Source organism: Miniopterus natalensis, chromosome 7 (assembly GCF_054644295.1).
Source record: "Miniopterus natalensis isolate mMinNat1 chromosome 7, mMinNat1.hap1, whole genome shotgun sequence".
Taxonomy (NCBI): Eukaryota; Metazoa; Chordata; class Mammalia; order Chiroptera; family Miniopteridae; genus Miniopterus; species Miniopterus natalensis.
In genome coordinates this window covers 69,018,880-69,033,584 of record NC_142087.1, presented here as the reverse complement: position 1 = coordinate 69,033,584, position 14,705 = coordinate 69,018,880, and the positions used below count along the sequence as shown (strand labels likewise).

General features: G+C 44.1%; 1 protein-coding gene across 12 annotated transcripts in view; it reads right to left on the bottom strand.

Moving 5' to 3' along the window:
* ZNF532 (zinc finger protein 532) overlaps positions 1–14,705 on the bottom strand; it is a 93,328-nt gene that overhangs the window by 9,783 nt on the left and 68,840 nt on the right. For 10 of the 12 annotated variants that reach the window (XM_016223512.2, XM_087819125.1, XM_087819128.1 and 7 more), the window contains 2 exons: positions 13,974–14,255; positions 13,688–13,735 (listed from right to left, as the gene is read on the bottom strand). In XM_016223512.2, coding sequence (XP_016078998.1) covers positions 13,688–13,735; positions 13,974–14,255 — 330 coding nt within the window. The remainder of the gene's footprint in view (positions 1–13,687; positions 13,736–13,973; positions 14,256–14,705) is intronic. The other 2 variants (XM_087819126.1, XM_087819133.1) reach the window with 1 other exon arrangement.

Here is a 14,705-nt window from a genome sequence, read left to right as displayed (position 1 = left end):
GGAAGTTGTAACACCAAGTATGGACCAGTGTGACTCAAAACAGGGGAGATGGGGGAGCAGGTGGAAGTCTGGGGATGTGCGTGTTCTGTTCATTGCTACACAACTCCATTCCACATTTCTCCGCACTCACCTAGTGCTTCTCAGGGATGAAATCACACATGAGCACACTCAGACTTCGGGTTATGCTACAACTGTTCCCTGATGTACCCACTGCATTGGAACAAATTTGTGTTTTCAATACCAGAGTTATAACAGCACTGACTACACACGGTTATTCACTGCAGCCCTGTGCAAAATTGGGGAAAATCTGGGTCCATCAAAGAAGAACTGGTCAAATACAGTATAAGCCCTCATACAACACTCTGCCATGTGGCTATAGATAAGAATGGAAGATCTCAATGTACCGGTATGAAAAGAACTGTACCACATACTATATGGAGAAAGAACTGGAAAATTACGTTAACAAGCTGTGTCCTGTGTTAGAAACGGTAAAAATGAAACATATGCATACATGATGATACTTATATAGAGAAACTTCAAGATGCATAAGAAACCCAGCGACTGCGGGTAACAAGGGTAGGGACAAGGCTTTTCACTGTACTCTTTCATGTTGTTTGGATTTTTGGGTGAAACATGAATATAGCACGTATCAAAAAAAAATTTTTGTTGCCTCAAAAAAAAGTCATGTTTACCAAGGTATAATTTGCAAAATGTAAACGTCATTCTTTTCAATGTATAGTTCTATGAGTTTTGACAAATGGATGCAGTTGAGTAACTGCTACTACTGTCAAGCTATAGAACAATTCCATCACCCCCCAAAATCCCCACATGCCCCTTTAGAGTCATCCCCTCTTCCTACGCTCAGCCCGTGGCAACCACTGATCTGATTCTCCTACACTTTTGATTTTCCACTTAAGCAAATGCAACCGTATAGAAGAGCAGGTGGTTTCTGAGTCTGGCCTCTTTCACTGAGCGTGGTGCATCTACTATTCATCCGTGTCAGCCGGGTGTGCCTTTCCACGGTGGAGCAGAACTCCACTTGGATATACTCCAGTTTATCCACTTACCAGGTGAAGGACGGCTAGGTTGTTTCCAGTTTGGGGAAATTAGGAATTAAAATGAACGTTTATGTACAGGTTCTGGTGTGAACACAGGACTTTATTTCTCTTGGGTAGACACCTAGCAATGGGAATACTGAGTCATATGGTAAATTAAATAAGAAACTCTCACACACAGTTTTCCAGATTGGCTGGGCTTTCCCTTTCCACCAGCAATGGACAGGACTCCAACTGCTCTGCAACCTTTCCAACAGCTGGTGTTGCTATTTTATTTTATTGTAGCCATTGCAGAGGGTGGTCAATGGTGTTTCATTGTGCTTTTAATGCATATTTCTCTAATAACTAATAGTACTAAGGTAAAAAAATTTTTAATTAACAGATGAAACACCTATTAGTGTACCTCTTTCTCCAAAGAAAAACCCTGAACTCTACAAGTTTTGGGTTTTTTATTTTTATTTCAGTATGAATTTCACTCCCCTGTAACCCCATTGAAATCAGGAGCTGTGAGCCATCATATCTGCATCCCTGGCCTTCGACACACAGAAAATACTCCTTCAGTTCTCATCGCGTGAAGGAATGAATACAGGAAAGAACTGAACACACAATTATCTACTGGAATGATATGAGCAGATTCTACAAAGTAATCCAAGAGCAACAAATTTAGGATAAAGTGCTGGGCACAAAGCAAGCAACCACTGCTTAGATTTTAGAAAATGGGTGAGCCATGAGCATGTTCAAATACTGATAAAAAAAGAGCCTATAAAACACACACGCACACACACACAGATATCGAGGACAAAGGAAAGAGATGAGTCAATGAGCAGAGAGGGATTCAGACAGAAGGAAGAACCAGTCCTGTGTGGCCAGAGATAAGGCGCCACCCAGACAGGTGCGATGCTTATTGTGGACAGCGGTGGGCGGGCGAGGAAGGCACCAGGAAATGGAAGGGATGCCTGCCCCGCAGCCCCCGCGCTCCACGTGGGGAATATATGGGGACTCTAGACGATGCAGTCTTCGTTTCCTTTCTCTTATCTCTTCCAATTATAAAAATAACAAATGCTTATTGCAAAATAAGAAAGATTGCTTCTAATCTCAGCAACTGAAGTCAATTTCTAGCTATATATCCTTCCCACTTTTTTCTTTTTTGAACATAATTTATGTGTATTTATAACGAGTCTACATTATACATGCTGATTTGTACCCTGATTTTTTCACTTGTAAAACACACACAGCTATACGGGTTTTGCTGTTTCTATAGTCTTCTCAATGCATGCATAGTATTCTACTATATAAATGAACCATAATTTAAATATTTTCTATTAATGATTTAGGTTGTTTCCGCTTTTCAGTAATTACAGATAAAAATTTCAATAGTCAACTAATCGTTGCCTATGTATAAATTTCTGAAAGCAGTCTTTCTAGTTTAGAAGCTGTAAAACTGTTAAGGCTCTTTAAAGCTTCTTGCAACAATGTCCTCAAAAAGGGCACCATTGACCAGCCAGTGTGGCTCAGTGGTTGAGTGTCAACCCATGAACCAAGAGGTCAGTGGTTCAATTCCAGGTCAGGGCACATGCCTGGGTTGTGGGCTCAATCCCCAGTAGGGAGCGTGCAGGAGGCAGCAAATAAATGTTTCTCTCTCTCATCAATATTTCTATCTCTCCCTTCCTCTCTCTCTAAAAGAAAATCAATACAAACATTTTTTTAAAAAAAAAGGATACCACCAATGTTGGAGCTCTTGAACACCAGATCACTATTCATCAACTTTGCCAACTTTGATGGGTAAAATATTACATTGCACTGTTTTTTCCTCAATGCCTAGTGATATGGACATCTGCCCATACATCCCTGAGCCACCTGTTTCCCCAGTGAACTGCCCAATCATATCCTTTCTGCAGTTTTCTGTGGAGTGAGGGTGGGAAGAATGGCAGGTGAGATCAGACAGCAGACTGTTTGGCCTTGTGAACCACGGTGAGGGATTTGGGTCATCCAGAGGCGTGACAGGAGGGCACTAAAAGCTTTGAGCAGAGGAGTACTAGAATCAATGTTTTTTCGATGGGTCGCTCTGGCTGCCAAGTGTGGGAGCCGGTAACAGGTGCAGAGGCTGCAACGATCCGGGGGAAGACATGACGTGTTCTGGGCTCGGAAAGGAAAGCTGGCGGTAAATGGTTGGATTTCACATATTACTCAGTTGCAGAGCGCTAGTAGCATGTGTGGGTGGGCTGGATGTGGTTGACAAAGGAGAGAAAGAGGGCTCAAGCATCGCTCCAAAATCTCTAGCCTGGTAGAAGAGGCCACCAGTTACTAACTGGGAAAGTGGGGGAGAAGCAGGATTAGGGAAGGAGAGGAATCAAAGGGTAAGTCTGAGAGGCCCACTGGTGATCTCCTAAGTAGAGATGCTAAATGGGTGGTTAAATTCTAGTCTGAACTCAGGGAAAGGTCATAAAGCTCAAAAGGGAGGGAGGTGGTTTTTACAGTCACAGACTGGATTATAACTTTCTGGGTAAATGGACACATCAACATTCATAGGCTAGAAAGGTGAGCAAGACTGAGAAGTGCCATCGACGAAGCAGGATGGGAACCAAGAGAAGCGAGTGTCCTGGATGCCTAGCAAAGGAGACAACTGCTTTAGACAGGCCAAATAAGACGATGCCCGAGAGAGCCAAGGCCCCTGGGCTCGGTGATACGGAGTCACGGGGGGCTCGACAAGAGTGGGTGGTGGTGGTTTTTTCAATCCTCACCTGAGGATATGTTTTTACTGATTTGAGAGAGAGAGAGAGAGAAACATCAATGTGAGAGAAACATCGATCGATTGCCTCCCATATGCACTCCAATCGGAGATCAAACCTGCAACCTAGGTATGTGTCCTGACCGGGAATCAACCCCGAAACCTTTCTGGCACATGGGACAGCACTCCAACCAAGTGAGACACCCAGCTGGGGCTCGACAAGAGTGGTTCTGGTGGAGAGATAAGACAAATGCATAAAGTGGAGGAGAGACGCAGGGAGTCCCAGGGGAGAAAGCGGCTTCAGGGGTTTGTTGTAAGGAAGGCAGAGGAAAGTGGGTGAGGAAGGCTCCTTTACTTGCTTACAGCAGGCACTCTGTGACTCTGAGAATGATCAGGAAGAGCTGAAGATGCGGGAGACAGGGCACAAATGTGGCTGTGATTCCCTCCAGTGGTCAGCAAGGGGGCTGAATGGAGCATAAAGACAAGGGGCTGTCCTTATGGAGGGGCACAGTCACCCTCTGCAATGGGAGAGGACAGGGCATGTGCATCCAGAAGCAACTGGATTTTCATTGTGCCATCTCTCAAGTGTGAGGCAGAATCCAAACTTCTTGACTTTTGAGACTGTCCACAATCTACTCCTCAACCCATCATTTTGGCTACCTCTCCTAGGACTTCATATACATTCCACGTAAAGCCCCTCAAATTCACATCTGAAGACAATGACACCTCCCTCCCCTGCCCTAGTGAGACAGCCTTCCCACCCTCCGGCCAGCTCACCTCTCAGCTCCCTGGGGGGGCCTTCCCAACCTCTCCAGCTTACCATCCCCCGTCTCATTCATATCCCACACAATTACCACACGAACCACTGGAAACACACAACTCCATGGTGCCATTTCTCTGCCTAAGATCCAGCCACTGTGCCCGGCAGCTCAGGGAGTACGGCCTTTGGACTTGCCTACCTCACCTCCCAACTTTCTTCACACCCTCCCTAGCACTCCGCCCTCCAGAACTACCTGCTGGCAGCCACCCAGCTCCACACGCTGCTCTGGACCACACCCACACTCTTCTTGCTGCCCTGTGCACGAGCAAATTCCTCTGGTGCATCCTCCAGGACCTCTGGGTAGCATTTCTTCTGTGAAGCCTTCCCTGGCATCCCCCACACCCTGCTCATCTCCCACGAAACAGTAATGTTCAGATCTCGGCTTCCTTGTACCTTAGATATAAGTCCAATTCTTCTCTTCCACGTATCACACACAATTTTCATTTTTAACTTCATTCCATCTTCCTCCAACCTCTTTACAGGCTGCACTATATTCTATTGCTCAGTCTATGTCCAGGGCCTCAGCAAGAGCCGAGCTGAAATCTCGGTTTTCACTTAGTATTCAATTATACACCATCTTGTGATGCCTCTGAAACTCTGCTTTTACACCCAAACTACTACTAATTTTAGCTTTTAAAATATTTATGCTTTTTTTTCTACCCACTTGTAGCACCTGCAAGGCAAGAATTGTATTTTCTACTTTATTTGTAATTCTCCACGGCAAAATGAATTTTATAGTAGAATAAAAGAAAGGTATATATAAAAGAACAAACAATTAAAAATTAAACATTCCCAAATTACGAATGAATGGGCTTTTCTAAATAGTTTCATAACTGCACGTTATTCCTATAATATTCAAGTATCCGACAAACAAAAGTACAGACATAAAATGAACACGTTAAAAAAAAATCTACAGTCTAACATGTCTCCCAGCTTTCCTATAGGATTAAAATGTGCTCATATTATCTATGAATTGTAACTCAACAAAGTTGATTTTATAAATAAAAAAATTCACTGAATAGGTAACAGTAGCATAGCTACTCAATAGATAAAAGGTACAATTTTCAATCTGAGAATTCCTGAAACTTTCACCAGGGTAAATAAAAAATAACAATGCTTCACAGGTATTTCAGTTTCCTTGTCTAGTCCTGTTAGATCTACACATAGCCAGCATGTGCCCTCAAAACTGGAAAGCTTCCACTCCCTTTGTGAAAATATTACCTACAGTTACAGATGGTAAATCTTAAGAAATAGAGCTGTTTACCTGACCCCCCATGGTCTCTTAGAAAATGGTCTGTCACACACAGGCAGGTAGCCTTACCCTGAAGTTTGGAATACTGTGGGTCATAAACTCCAAAGTTCTTACTGGGAGAATTTAATACCTAGGATGCAAGTGAGATTTTTCCAGTTCCTGTCTCACTATATTCAGGAATATATAAATAAATGTGTATTTAGATGAACACAGAATAGGAAACTCAAATTACATACGTGTGAAAGCACCAAGAAAAGTAATTTTTGAGTACTAAATGATCCAAGTTTCTACAAATTGGACCTGAGTGTTTTAGGGAAATATTTAAACACAGAGAACAAATTTAGACCCGTGGTTGGCAGACTCTTTCTGTAAAGGGCCAGACTGTAAATATTTTAGGCTTTGCAGACCATAAAGTCTCTGTTGCAACTAATCCCTCCACCTTGTAGTTCAAAGCAGCTGTAGACAATGATGTGGAAACAAATGGGTGTGGCCGTGTTTCAACAAATTATTTACAAAAACAGGTAGCAGGGCTGACAACCATAGTTTGCTAACCCTAATTTAGACCATTCTCTCACACTCAACAGAAAAACAAAAACAGAGCCAAATCTTCATCATTCAGAAACAAATCTATTTAACAAAGTAGATAATCCAGCGAGGTAAAAACAAGTCACAATTCTAAAGCAAGGAGAATGGTGTCTTTCAAGTGACAAGCTCAGAATACATCCTGAGGACCACAGTACAGTGCTATTTAGGTGACAGTGAGCACGCGGACAGGTATAACTCACTGGCTATGACTACCTGGTTTGCTCGTGACACTGTACAACTGAAAAAGTAAGACACAGAACTGTAATCAATGCACAAGAGCGAAAGGCCAACCCAGAGCAGACGGGACAGAAAGGTGTTCCTCTACCACGGCTGCTGTGCCCACAGCCATGTCGGGCACTCCGGCAACGGTAAAAGAAAGTGCTGAAAGCAAGACTGGCTTCTTAACCAAGCCGGCAGAATCATGGCAGTGACACTCAGAGATGTCTGCCAGGGGTGTCTCATGGTCACCACGGGCACACCTCAGCCTGGGACCTCGGCAGCCACCCCCACTGACCAGCGGTGCGGTGCAGCAGGGCCTTGGGGATCCTGCTAAGGGCCCTGAACAGGCCCCGTGGTGCTCTGTCCCCCTCCCACACAGCAAATGCCGGTGACAGTTTCTCTCCTCCACAATTCACAGCAGGAAAAACAGCTGCTGGTGCCGTGCCGTGGGCCATGTGCTGCCTCTAGGAATTCAGGAATCAGAGATCACATGAGCATGGAAAAAAAATCCTTGTTGCCAAATTCTTCTGGGTCTGGTTCCGTTTAACTCCCCTCTACATGTAGTTTGCCCTGTCTTCTGAACCTCCTTGGTTCCTAAATTGTGTGCTATAGACAGTGACACACCATTTCTCTAATATTTCTGTTCTCAGAGAATCCGGTCCTCAAAAAGGGACCACTGAAAGGAATATATAGAATGTTTTCTTCCAATGAGATTTTTAATACAATCCTTTTGCCCTTTTTAATTACAAACCAATCTAAAAGAAAAGAAGTCATTAGGAGGGATTTTTCCCCCTACAATCACTATTTTACAAAAGGACAAATATTGCTACAGATTAAAAAATTGAATAAACTGTCTGAAGACTTAAGTAGACTCTTTGTAATATTATTTCCAGAAATCAAGACAAAAGAACTAGTCAGTCCTTTCAAAGACAGTCACTGTTTTATCAGATGATCTGTAAGGAATCTGTTCATAACTGTAAAAAGGAAGCAAGCACACACACAAACCAGCTACGCTCAAAGCTGCCCGGTGATGGCTATGTTCTCGTTAGCCCCGCCCTGCGTGCTATACTGACTTTCCAGCTGGCCAAATAAACCGTATTAATGAGGTGCTGCTCGCCAGTATCATCGACATCAGGTTTGAAGGTGCAAGCACACGTGATGCCATGAGAGACACCAGCAAGTCATCTGCGCCATGAGAACCAACTGTCACACGGCTACGGCAAGACGCCTGTGTTTCCTGTCTCGTGTTGATCCCAGTTTCGCAATGAATCGGCTTCAAGTGAATATAAAGACAAGATGGCCTGTCTTCCCTGACAACTTTCCAACTCTGTCTCCAGGACCACGTGCAGTACCTAGCAGACGTTTATGGGGCCCTGCTGCATTAATGTCTTAGACATAATCTTCCCACCCTGCTCCAGAATCAGGCTCCTCTCCTGCCAAACAGGAGTCTGTTCCCACTCATAGGTTGGGGGGGGCTGCTGAAAAAGCCACACCCCAGCCCCTAGGCAGAGGGGAGGTCTCTGGATTCTAAAGCAGTCTTTGGCACAAGGATTAAATTCTGAAAAAGCCCTGCAGTCCTTCTGGGTCTGAGGTTTTCCCATCTGTGAACTGAGTGGGAATTCATGACCTCTCGGCTACCTTCTAGTGTTGTCGAAGTTACGATGCCTTATTAAGTCAGCCACAGCCAAAATGGCCTTCCATTTCCTTTGACGTCCCCACTTGTGGCGTGTAAAATTATTGTCTGGCTTTTAGGGGCTTTGAGGTAATATCGACTTACAGACACAATCACGTGCTAAATTGTTAAAATCTAAAAACCTGGTCTGCCAGCTGGATTTAAGAACATATTTTCCTAAAGAAATTACAAATTAATGTTGCATTCCTGGGCAAGTACAAAAAGCCTACCCGCATAATAACAGAACCACAAAACTGGGCCCATATTCTAAAACCTAATGAGATTTCAGCACCCATTCAATGAAGAAACCTAATCCCACAGCAAATCTGGGTTCTTCAAGTCATAAAAGAAGCTACTTTCCTCCCTCCACCCTCAGCCCCAATGGATCTGCACTGGGCAGGGAAGCCAGGGCAAGGAGGGCACCTGGGCACAGCCAGGGACTGAGGTTTGACAGGTAACAAGGGGTGGGGCTTGGGGCATCAGTCTGGGTCTGGGTCTGGGTCTGGGGCAGGGGCAGGGGCAGGGACAGGGACAGGGACAGGGAACAGAGTGAGAGGCCAAGACTTTGCCGTAAGGCGAGCTTCTAGTTCTGAGCAGCACGAGGAGATGGCAAAATCAACCTCCAACAAGCCAAGAGCGTGAGGGGGAGAAAGAGGACCAGGAGTGGACCCACGACAGCCACGGGCAGTGGAACCAGAGAAAGGAAGGCTGCTCGTCTGTGACAGTGAGAGAGTCAGTCCCTGGCTGCAGGCGATGTTTTTAATAAGAATGTTCTTAAGCCAGCAAGTCCTGGTACACTCGCCCAGAGCAGACAGAGACGGGGGCCAAGTCTCCTATTTCTCCTGTCTGGCGATGGCACAGCCCAGCATCAGGGGCGTCTCCACCTCCCAAGGCGCAGGTCCCTGTGAGAGATAAACAGGAAGGGCCCAGCGGGGAAGTGTCTTCGGCGGGCTCCAAAATACCAGCAGCCCTGGAAGGCGACGCACTCACAGCAAAGCCTGCATGTCTGTAAGCACGTTCGTCACTGGTGGCAGCAGGCACCAGCTCTCACCAGTTACTGCTGACTCACCTGGTAGGGGACTGACTTTGCAGAGTGCCACAGGAGCTATACACTTCAAGTGCAAAGACACAACGTGGTATCTGTAGCTGACCCAATCCCTTTGGGCTGGTTGTTCTGGCCAAAAGGCTTCCATCCGGCAGGCGGCAAGGTAAAAGTGAAGGTGCAATCTTTGGTTACAAAGAGGAGTGAGTGTAACTGGCCACACTGTACGTCCAAAAAAGCCTGGCTAAGCAGCACTTTGGTTAATTCACTCCAAGTATTGACTGAGAACTCCTGGAGTCAGACAGAGGCCCCTCTCTTAAACATTTCTCTGGATTTCTTAAACTCTCTCTGCAGGAAGAGCCTTTGTGTCCCAGGAAGCCCACTGGAGCTACAATCCAGTCAACCCCAAACACACCCCAGGCAGTGGCTAAGACATATGAGCCACTCGAAAGTGTCCATGACTCCACAGGAAGATTTACGCAATAAATTAGCAACCGCAAAGCACTATTAACTACAACTGCAACTCACTCCAGTAAGGCGGTAGGTCCCAAGTGAAGAATACGAGACTGCTACATTCAACATTCTTCCAAAACTATGAACACACTTTTGTTCCCGTAACGACAGCATAAACAACTGTAGCCAAGACTGGCCATAATTCTTAATCAATCAAAGTGACGATGGATAGAAAGTCATGTATTTGCTAACTGTTCCAAATCCATATTGAAAGATTCAATGACACTAAAATTAAGCAATTTTTGAAATACCAAGCTTTTCTGGCCTGCAGAGAGTAGACTGCTCAGCACAGTGGATTGAATCCACGTCTGCCACTTACACGGTGCAGAAACTGGGGTAATAAATTACTAAGCCTCCTTTCCTCGTCTGTCAAGTGGGATCAGTAACAGCATCTACCTCATGAGCCTGTTTTAAGGATAAACGAGATGATAAATAGTGCACGCCACGCAGCAACCCCTCACTGTCATCATCATCATCATCATCGTCACCATCACCATCTACCTCCCCACTTAGCACAAGTCACCAAAGTCATCCACCAAGTGTCCCTTCACAGTTCACTGGGCCAGAACACTTAGGTATTGTCATGACGCAGAGATGTTTCACTGGGTGAGCAGTAAAACCAGATCTTTCCAACAACTTCCAGCCTGGTGAAGTAAACAACTGTGCTCTCCTGGGATATTTAGCCAAATACACTTTTCAAATCCCTTACACACATATAGCATGTTTCATATTTCTACCTCATCTTAAACCTAAAGGACTGGGGGCTGCTCATCAGCTCACATACAGTTCCCCGGATCTAGTACCTACAACACAGGACACTGTGTAGCCCCTCAAGCACGTATGATTCCCATTTTAAAGAAGAGGAAGTTACGTCTAAGAGGGGTGGATGTCTTTCAAATCAGCGCCCATTCTTGATCCACTAATTCAAGAGATATTCATCGGCTTACTATAAGCTAGTGAGAGAAGCTCCCAGAGACTTTATGAGTGGGAACTGAAGAGAGGAAGAAAGCCTCAAGTGTCCAATGGGAGAGGCACCCTGCACATACTGGTCAGCACATATTAGGGAGCACGCGCTGCCATGGGAAATGAAGGAAAAGAACCTGATTCAGTCTGAGGGGACCAAGAAAGTCTAATCAGATGGGCTGATGTCTAAGCTGAGACCTGAAGGGTTAAGAGAAGTTAGCTTCCGGAAAGGTGATGAGATATGTCTAGAGAAAGGGGTAAATCAGAGGATGACCAGAAAGCCACTGGATGACTCTTGAGGGCAACAGGAACATAACATTTGCATAATCAGAACTGCACGGTGAGAATAATCTGGGCAAAAACAAAGAGAAGGTGGGTGAATTAAAGGGTATTAAGTGAACGGATGGGGAGAGGGCTGGAGAGAAGAAAGGAAACACCAAGTCACGTTGGACACCAAGCTGTGACTGCAGAAGCTTGGGGTAGGGGTAATAAATTACTAAGCCTACACTAGGGGTGTAGGTTCCTTGCTGGGCAGGCTTAAAGCTTCAGTGAATGATTCAAGAAGCCGAAACACTTGATAAGCGGCTGGATTCCAGGGACTGGAATGCAGGTAAGAAACCACAGCTGGAGACAGAGACTTGGAAGTGATCTGCACATTTATGACAAGTGAAGTCATGAGTAACTGAAATTCCCAAGAGACAGTTAAATGTTTCCAGGACAGAAACCATGGGAAAACCCAGCAGAGTGTAGTGTTCAACACTTAGGATAGAAAATGCTTTTAGGAAGAACTGCCAATTGTGTGAACTAGTGCAGTGGAGTCAGTCGAGGTCAAATCCAAAAGAATGTCCACTGGACTCAACAACGAGGTCACAGGTGAAGTGAGTTTGTTGACAAAGGTGAAGCCAAAACCCAACAGTGGTCAGGTGAGGGGAAAGTGGGAGTGGAAAAATGCTCGCCTGGCTGTCTGAAAGAAAAGACAGAGTGCAGAAGATTTGAAGTCAGGGGTTTAAATGAAGGGGAGGTGACATGACTATTCTGACAGGAGGGAAGGAGAGAATGGGAAGAAATACAAGCAGGTCTGCGGGCGGGATGTGGGACATGGAGGGTTGCAGTCTGGCTCAGCACGGCAGAGCTCACACGCTGGTTCCTAACTCTCTTTCAACCGACCTTCTTTTCAGTTCACCAGCTTATAAAGACGTCTTCTTCCTTCCCTCACCTCCCTTTAGTTTTCTCAGAAGGCTGCATGAGCTGAATTGAAACTGTAATCTAATCTGATGTGCCTCATTCCAAAGGCAGGGTCCCAACTTCTTCAAAGCTAATCCTAAAATCCTACTAAGCCAAACATTTCCTCTGTGATGAATGGCCGCATCTAACGTAAGTATACACACCGTGCACAGCCTGCTGGCCCACGTGTCTGGGTCAGGGCAGGCTCCACGCTGCCGTCCAAAGCAAATAGTTTAAGTGTTAAATTTCATCTTATAGTCTAGATCCAGTAATTGTCAGATGTGCAAAATAAAGACAGTTTAGGGGGAAAAAAATAAAGATTTCTGAAATGTTCTAAGATGGCTACAGAAGTCTCAAATGCACAAGCAACGCAGGAAGGGACTGCTAGATAATTATGGTCTGCTCCTGTTTTAACATTTGTGAAATCCAGTTTGGATGCCAAGGAAAGACCTCTAAAATCATTAGCACGTTAGGCTCTGAAAAAACTCCTGGTATTTATATAGAAGGCTTATAAAGCTTTGACTGTCAAGAACTACCCAATCCTTACAACGCATGTTGTGAGACGCTACGGCCTATTCAGGGAGCCTGAAGTTGAGATGATGAAATAAGCAATGAGCTACTAAAGCCATATATATTCAATAAGCAACTAGTTTTTATATGAAGAGGTACTGCATTAAGTCGTTACGCCAAATGTAATAAAAACATCTTTTTGCAACTTTGATCACTGTGATTGATGTGGGGAAACGTTAGCTTCATGAGGAGATCAAATTACTTCAACATGTTAGATTACAAAGCAAGGCGTAAAGCAATGAATGGAACAGGGACCCAGTACATGCTAATTACAAACCAATTCCTAGGTACTCTTTACACAGGTTCCCCAAGGTCAACTATGTGGTTTTATTGGCTTAAGTTAAAGCAATAAAATGCTTTCTTTACAGTGTAATGTCTCTGGAGCCACCAATTCATCTTAGAATCACCACAGTGGGACAAGCTGGTATTCATTCCCTGACTCGGGCATGATGCATAATGAACACGGAACCTCTGACGTATTCCTATCTAAAAAATTCCCATCTAAAAAATTAGAAATTATGGGATAAAGAGAAACAAGTTAAACAATGTCAAACAGAAGCCATATACCCCATTTTTCTAGAAACTCAATAGCCCATTACAAAATAAAATTAAATTGCTATAGAATGAGAGAGATTTAAGTTATACAACAACCAAACATAACGCTGACTCTCTCTGGATCTCAACCAGAACAAACCAACTTTGAGAAGATCAAAATAATATTAAAAAATAATCTTGCTTAGTTTATTAAATCTAATAATGAGCATTTTAAAACTTAGTAATTGGAGATATATACTTATTACTTTAAAAAGAGAAAGAATATACATATTGCAACTCAGATTCTTCAGTGATTTTGAGTTATAGAACGTCTCCTAGACACTTTGAGGAGGAGGTTGCCTCTTCTCACTACCAAACTCAGGAAATAATCACGCAAGTCAGAAAATGCTACCAGCAGTTTTCAAAACATCACTTCCTTCCTCTCCTGTTTTCTTCCATATTTGTCATAGGGCTAAGAGGTAAATTCAAACATTTTTAACTTTGGTTCACCTTTGTTCTCAGTCTCCTCATGAATGTGGTAGATAGCTCACTGCCAGCCTTGGGGGGTAAAGGTAAAGGCAATTATTAGCAAAATCACAGAACGAGATTGGAAGGGCTTGGAAAGGTCCATTTTATAAAGAAAAAAACTGAGGATCAGAGACACTGAGGGATTTTTGAGGTCACCCTACTACTTACTGACAGCCAAGCCAAGAACCCAAATCCTGGAGGTCTGTCAGTCTGGTGCCTTTCCTTACACCAAGGGTGCTGGGGGTGGGAGTGGGGCTTTCACTCGTACCTTCCCGTGCTCCTTCCTCACGTGGGAAATGTAAACATCTCTTTGCGTGAACAGGCGGTCACACTCCCAACACGTCCACCCGGGACTGGCCACCTTCTTGGGTTCCATTGATTTCTTCACAGGAGATGGGGATTTCTTTTCCAATTTCTCTTTCCCATTCATGGATCTGGTGTCCTCTTTGTTTTGATTTGCTGAATTTTGAGTTGCAGGCTTAATGCTCAAAGGCAAGTTTATACCCAAGTTTGGAGGCCCTTCAATACTTTTCAATGTTCCATGCATAGACTATGTCATAAAAAGAGAAGAAATATCACAAATCACACCACTAAAAAAGAGCGCATGTGGGCTACTCAATGCATAGGACATTTGCATGTGATTTACATTCATTCAGAAATACTTTATATGTCAAGAAGAAAACCTATGCAAAATATATGCTTAAAAAAGAGATAAAGAAGCAGTATTTGTAAGTCAACTAGACATGCATTTCTAGTTCCAAATTATTTTTGAAAACCTATTTGCTTGTACTGTTTTAAAACTCTTGAAAGACTTCTGTACTGAATCCAGATTACTCCTGACATTCCAGTACAGCACAGTGAGTCTTCCCCACAGCAGACATCTCTGGGGAAGGTTTTACTTTCACATACTGGTAGGTGTTCGAGACCCTGAGATAACTAACTTTAACTGTACCTAAGACCAAGTACGATAATAGCAAGCCCTCTCCCTCCCTTTCATGTC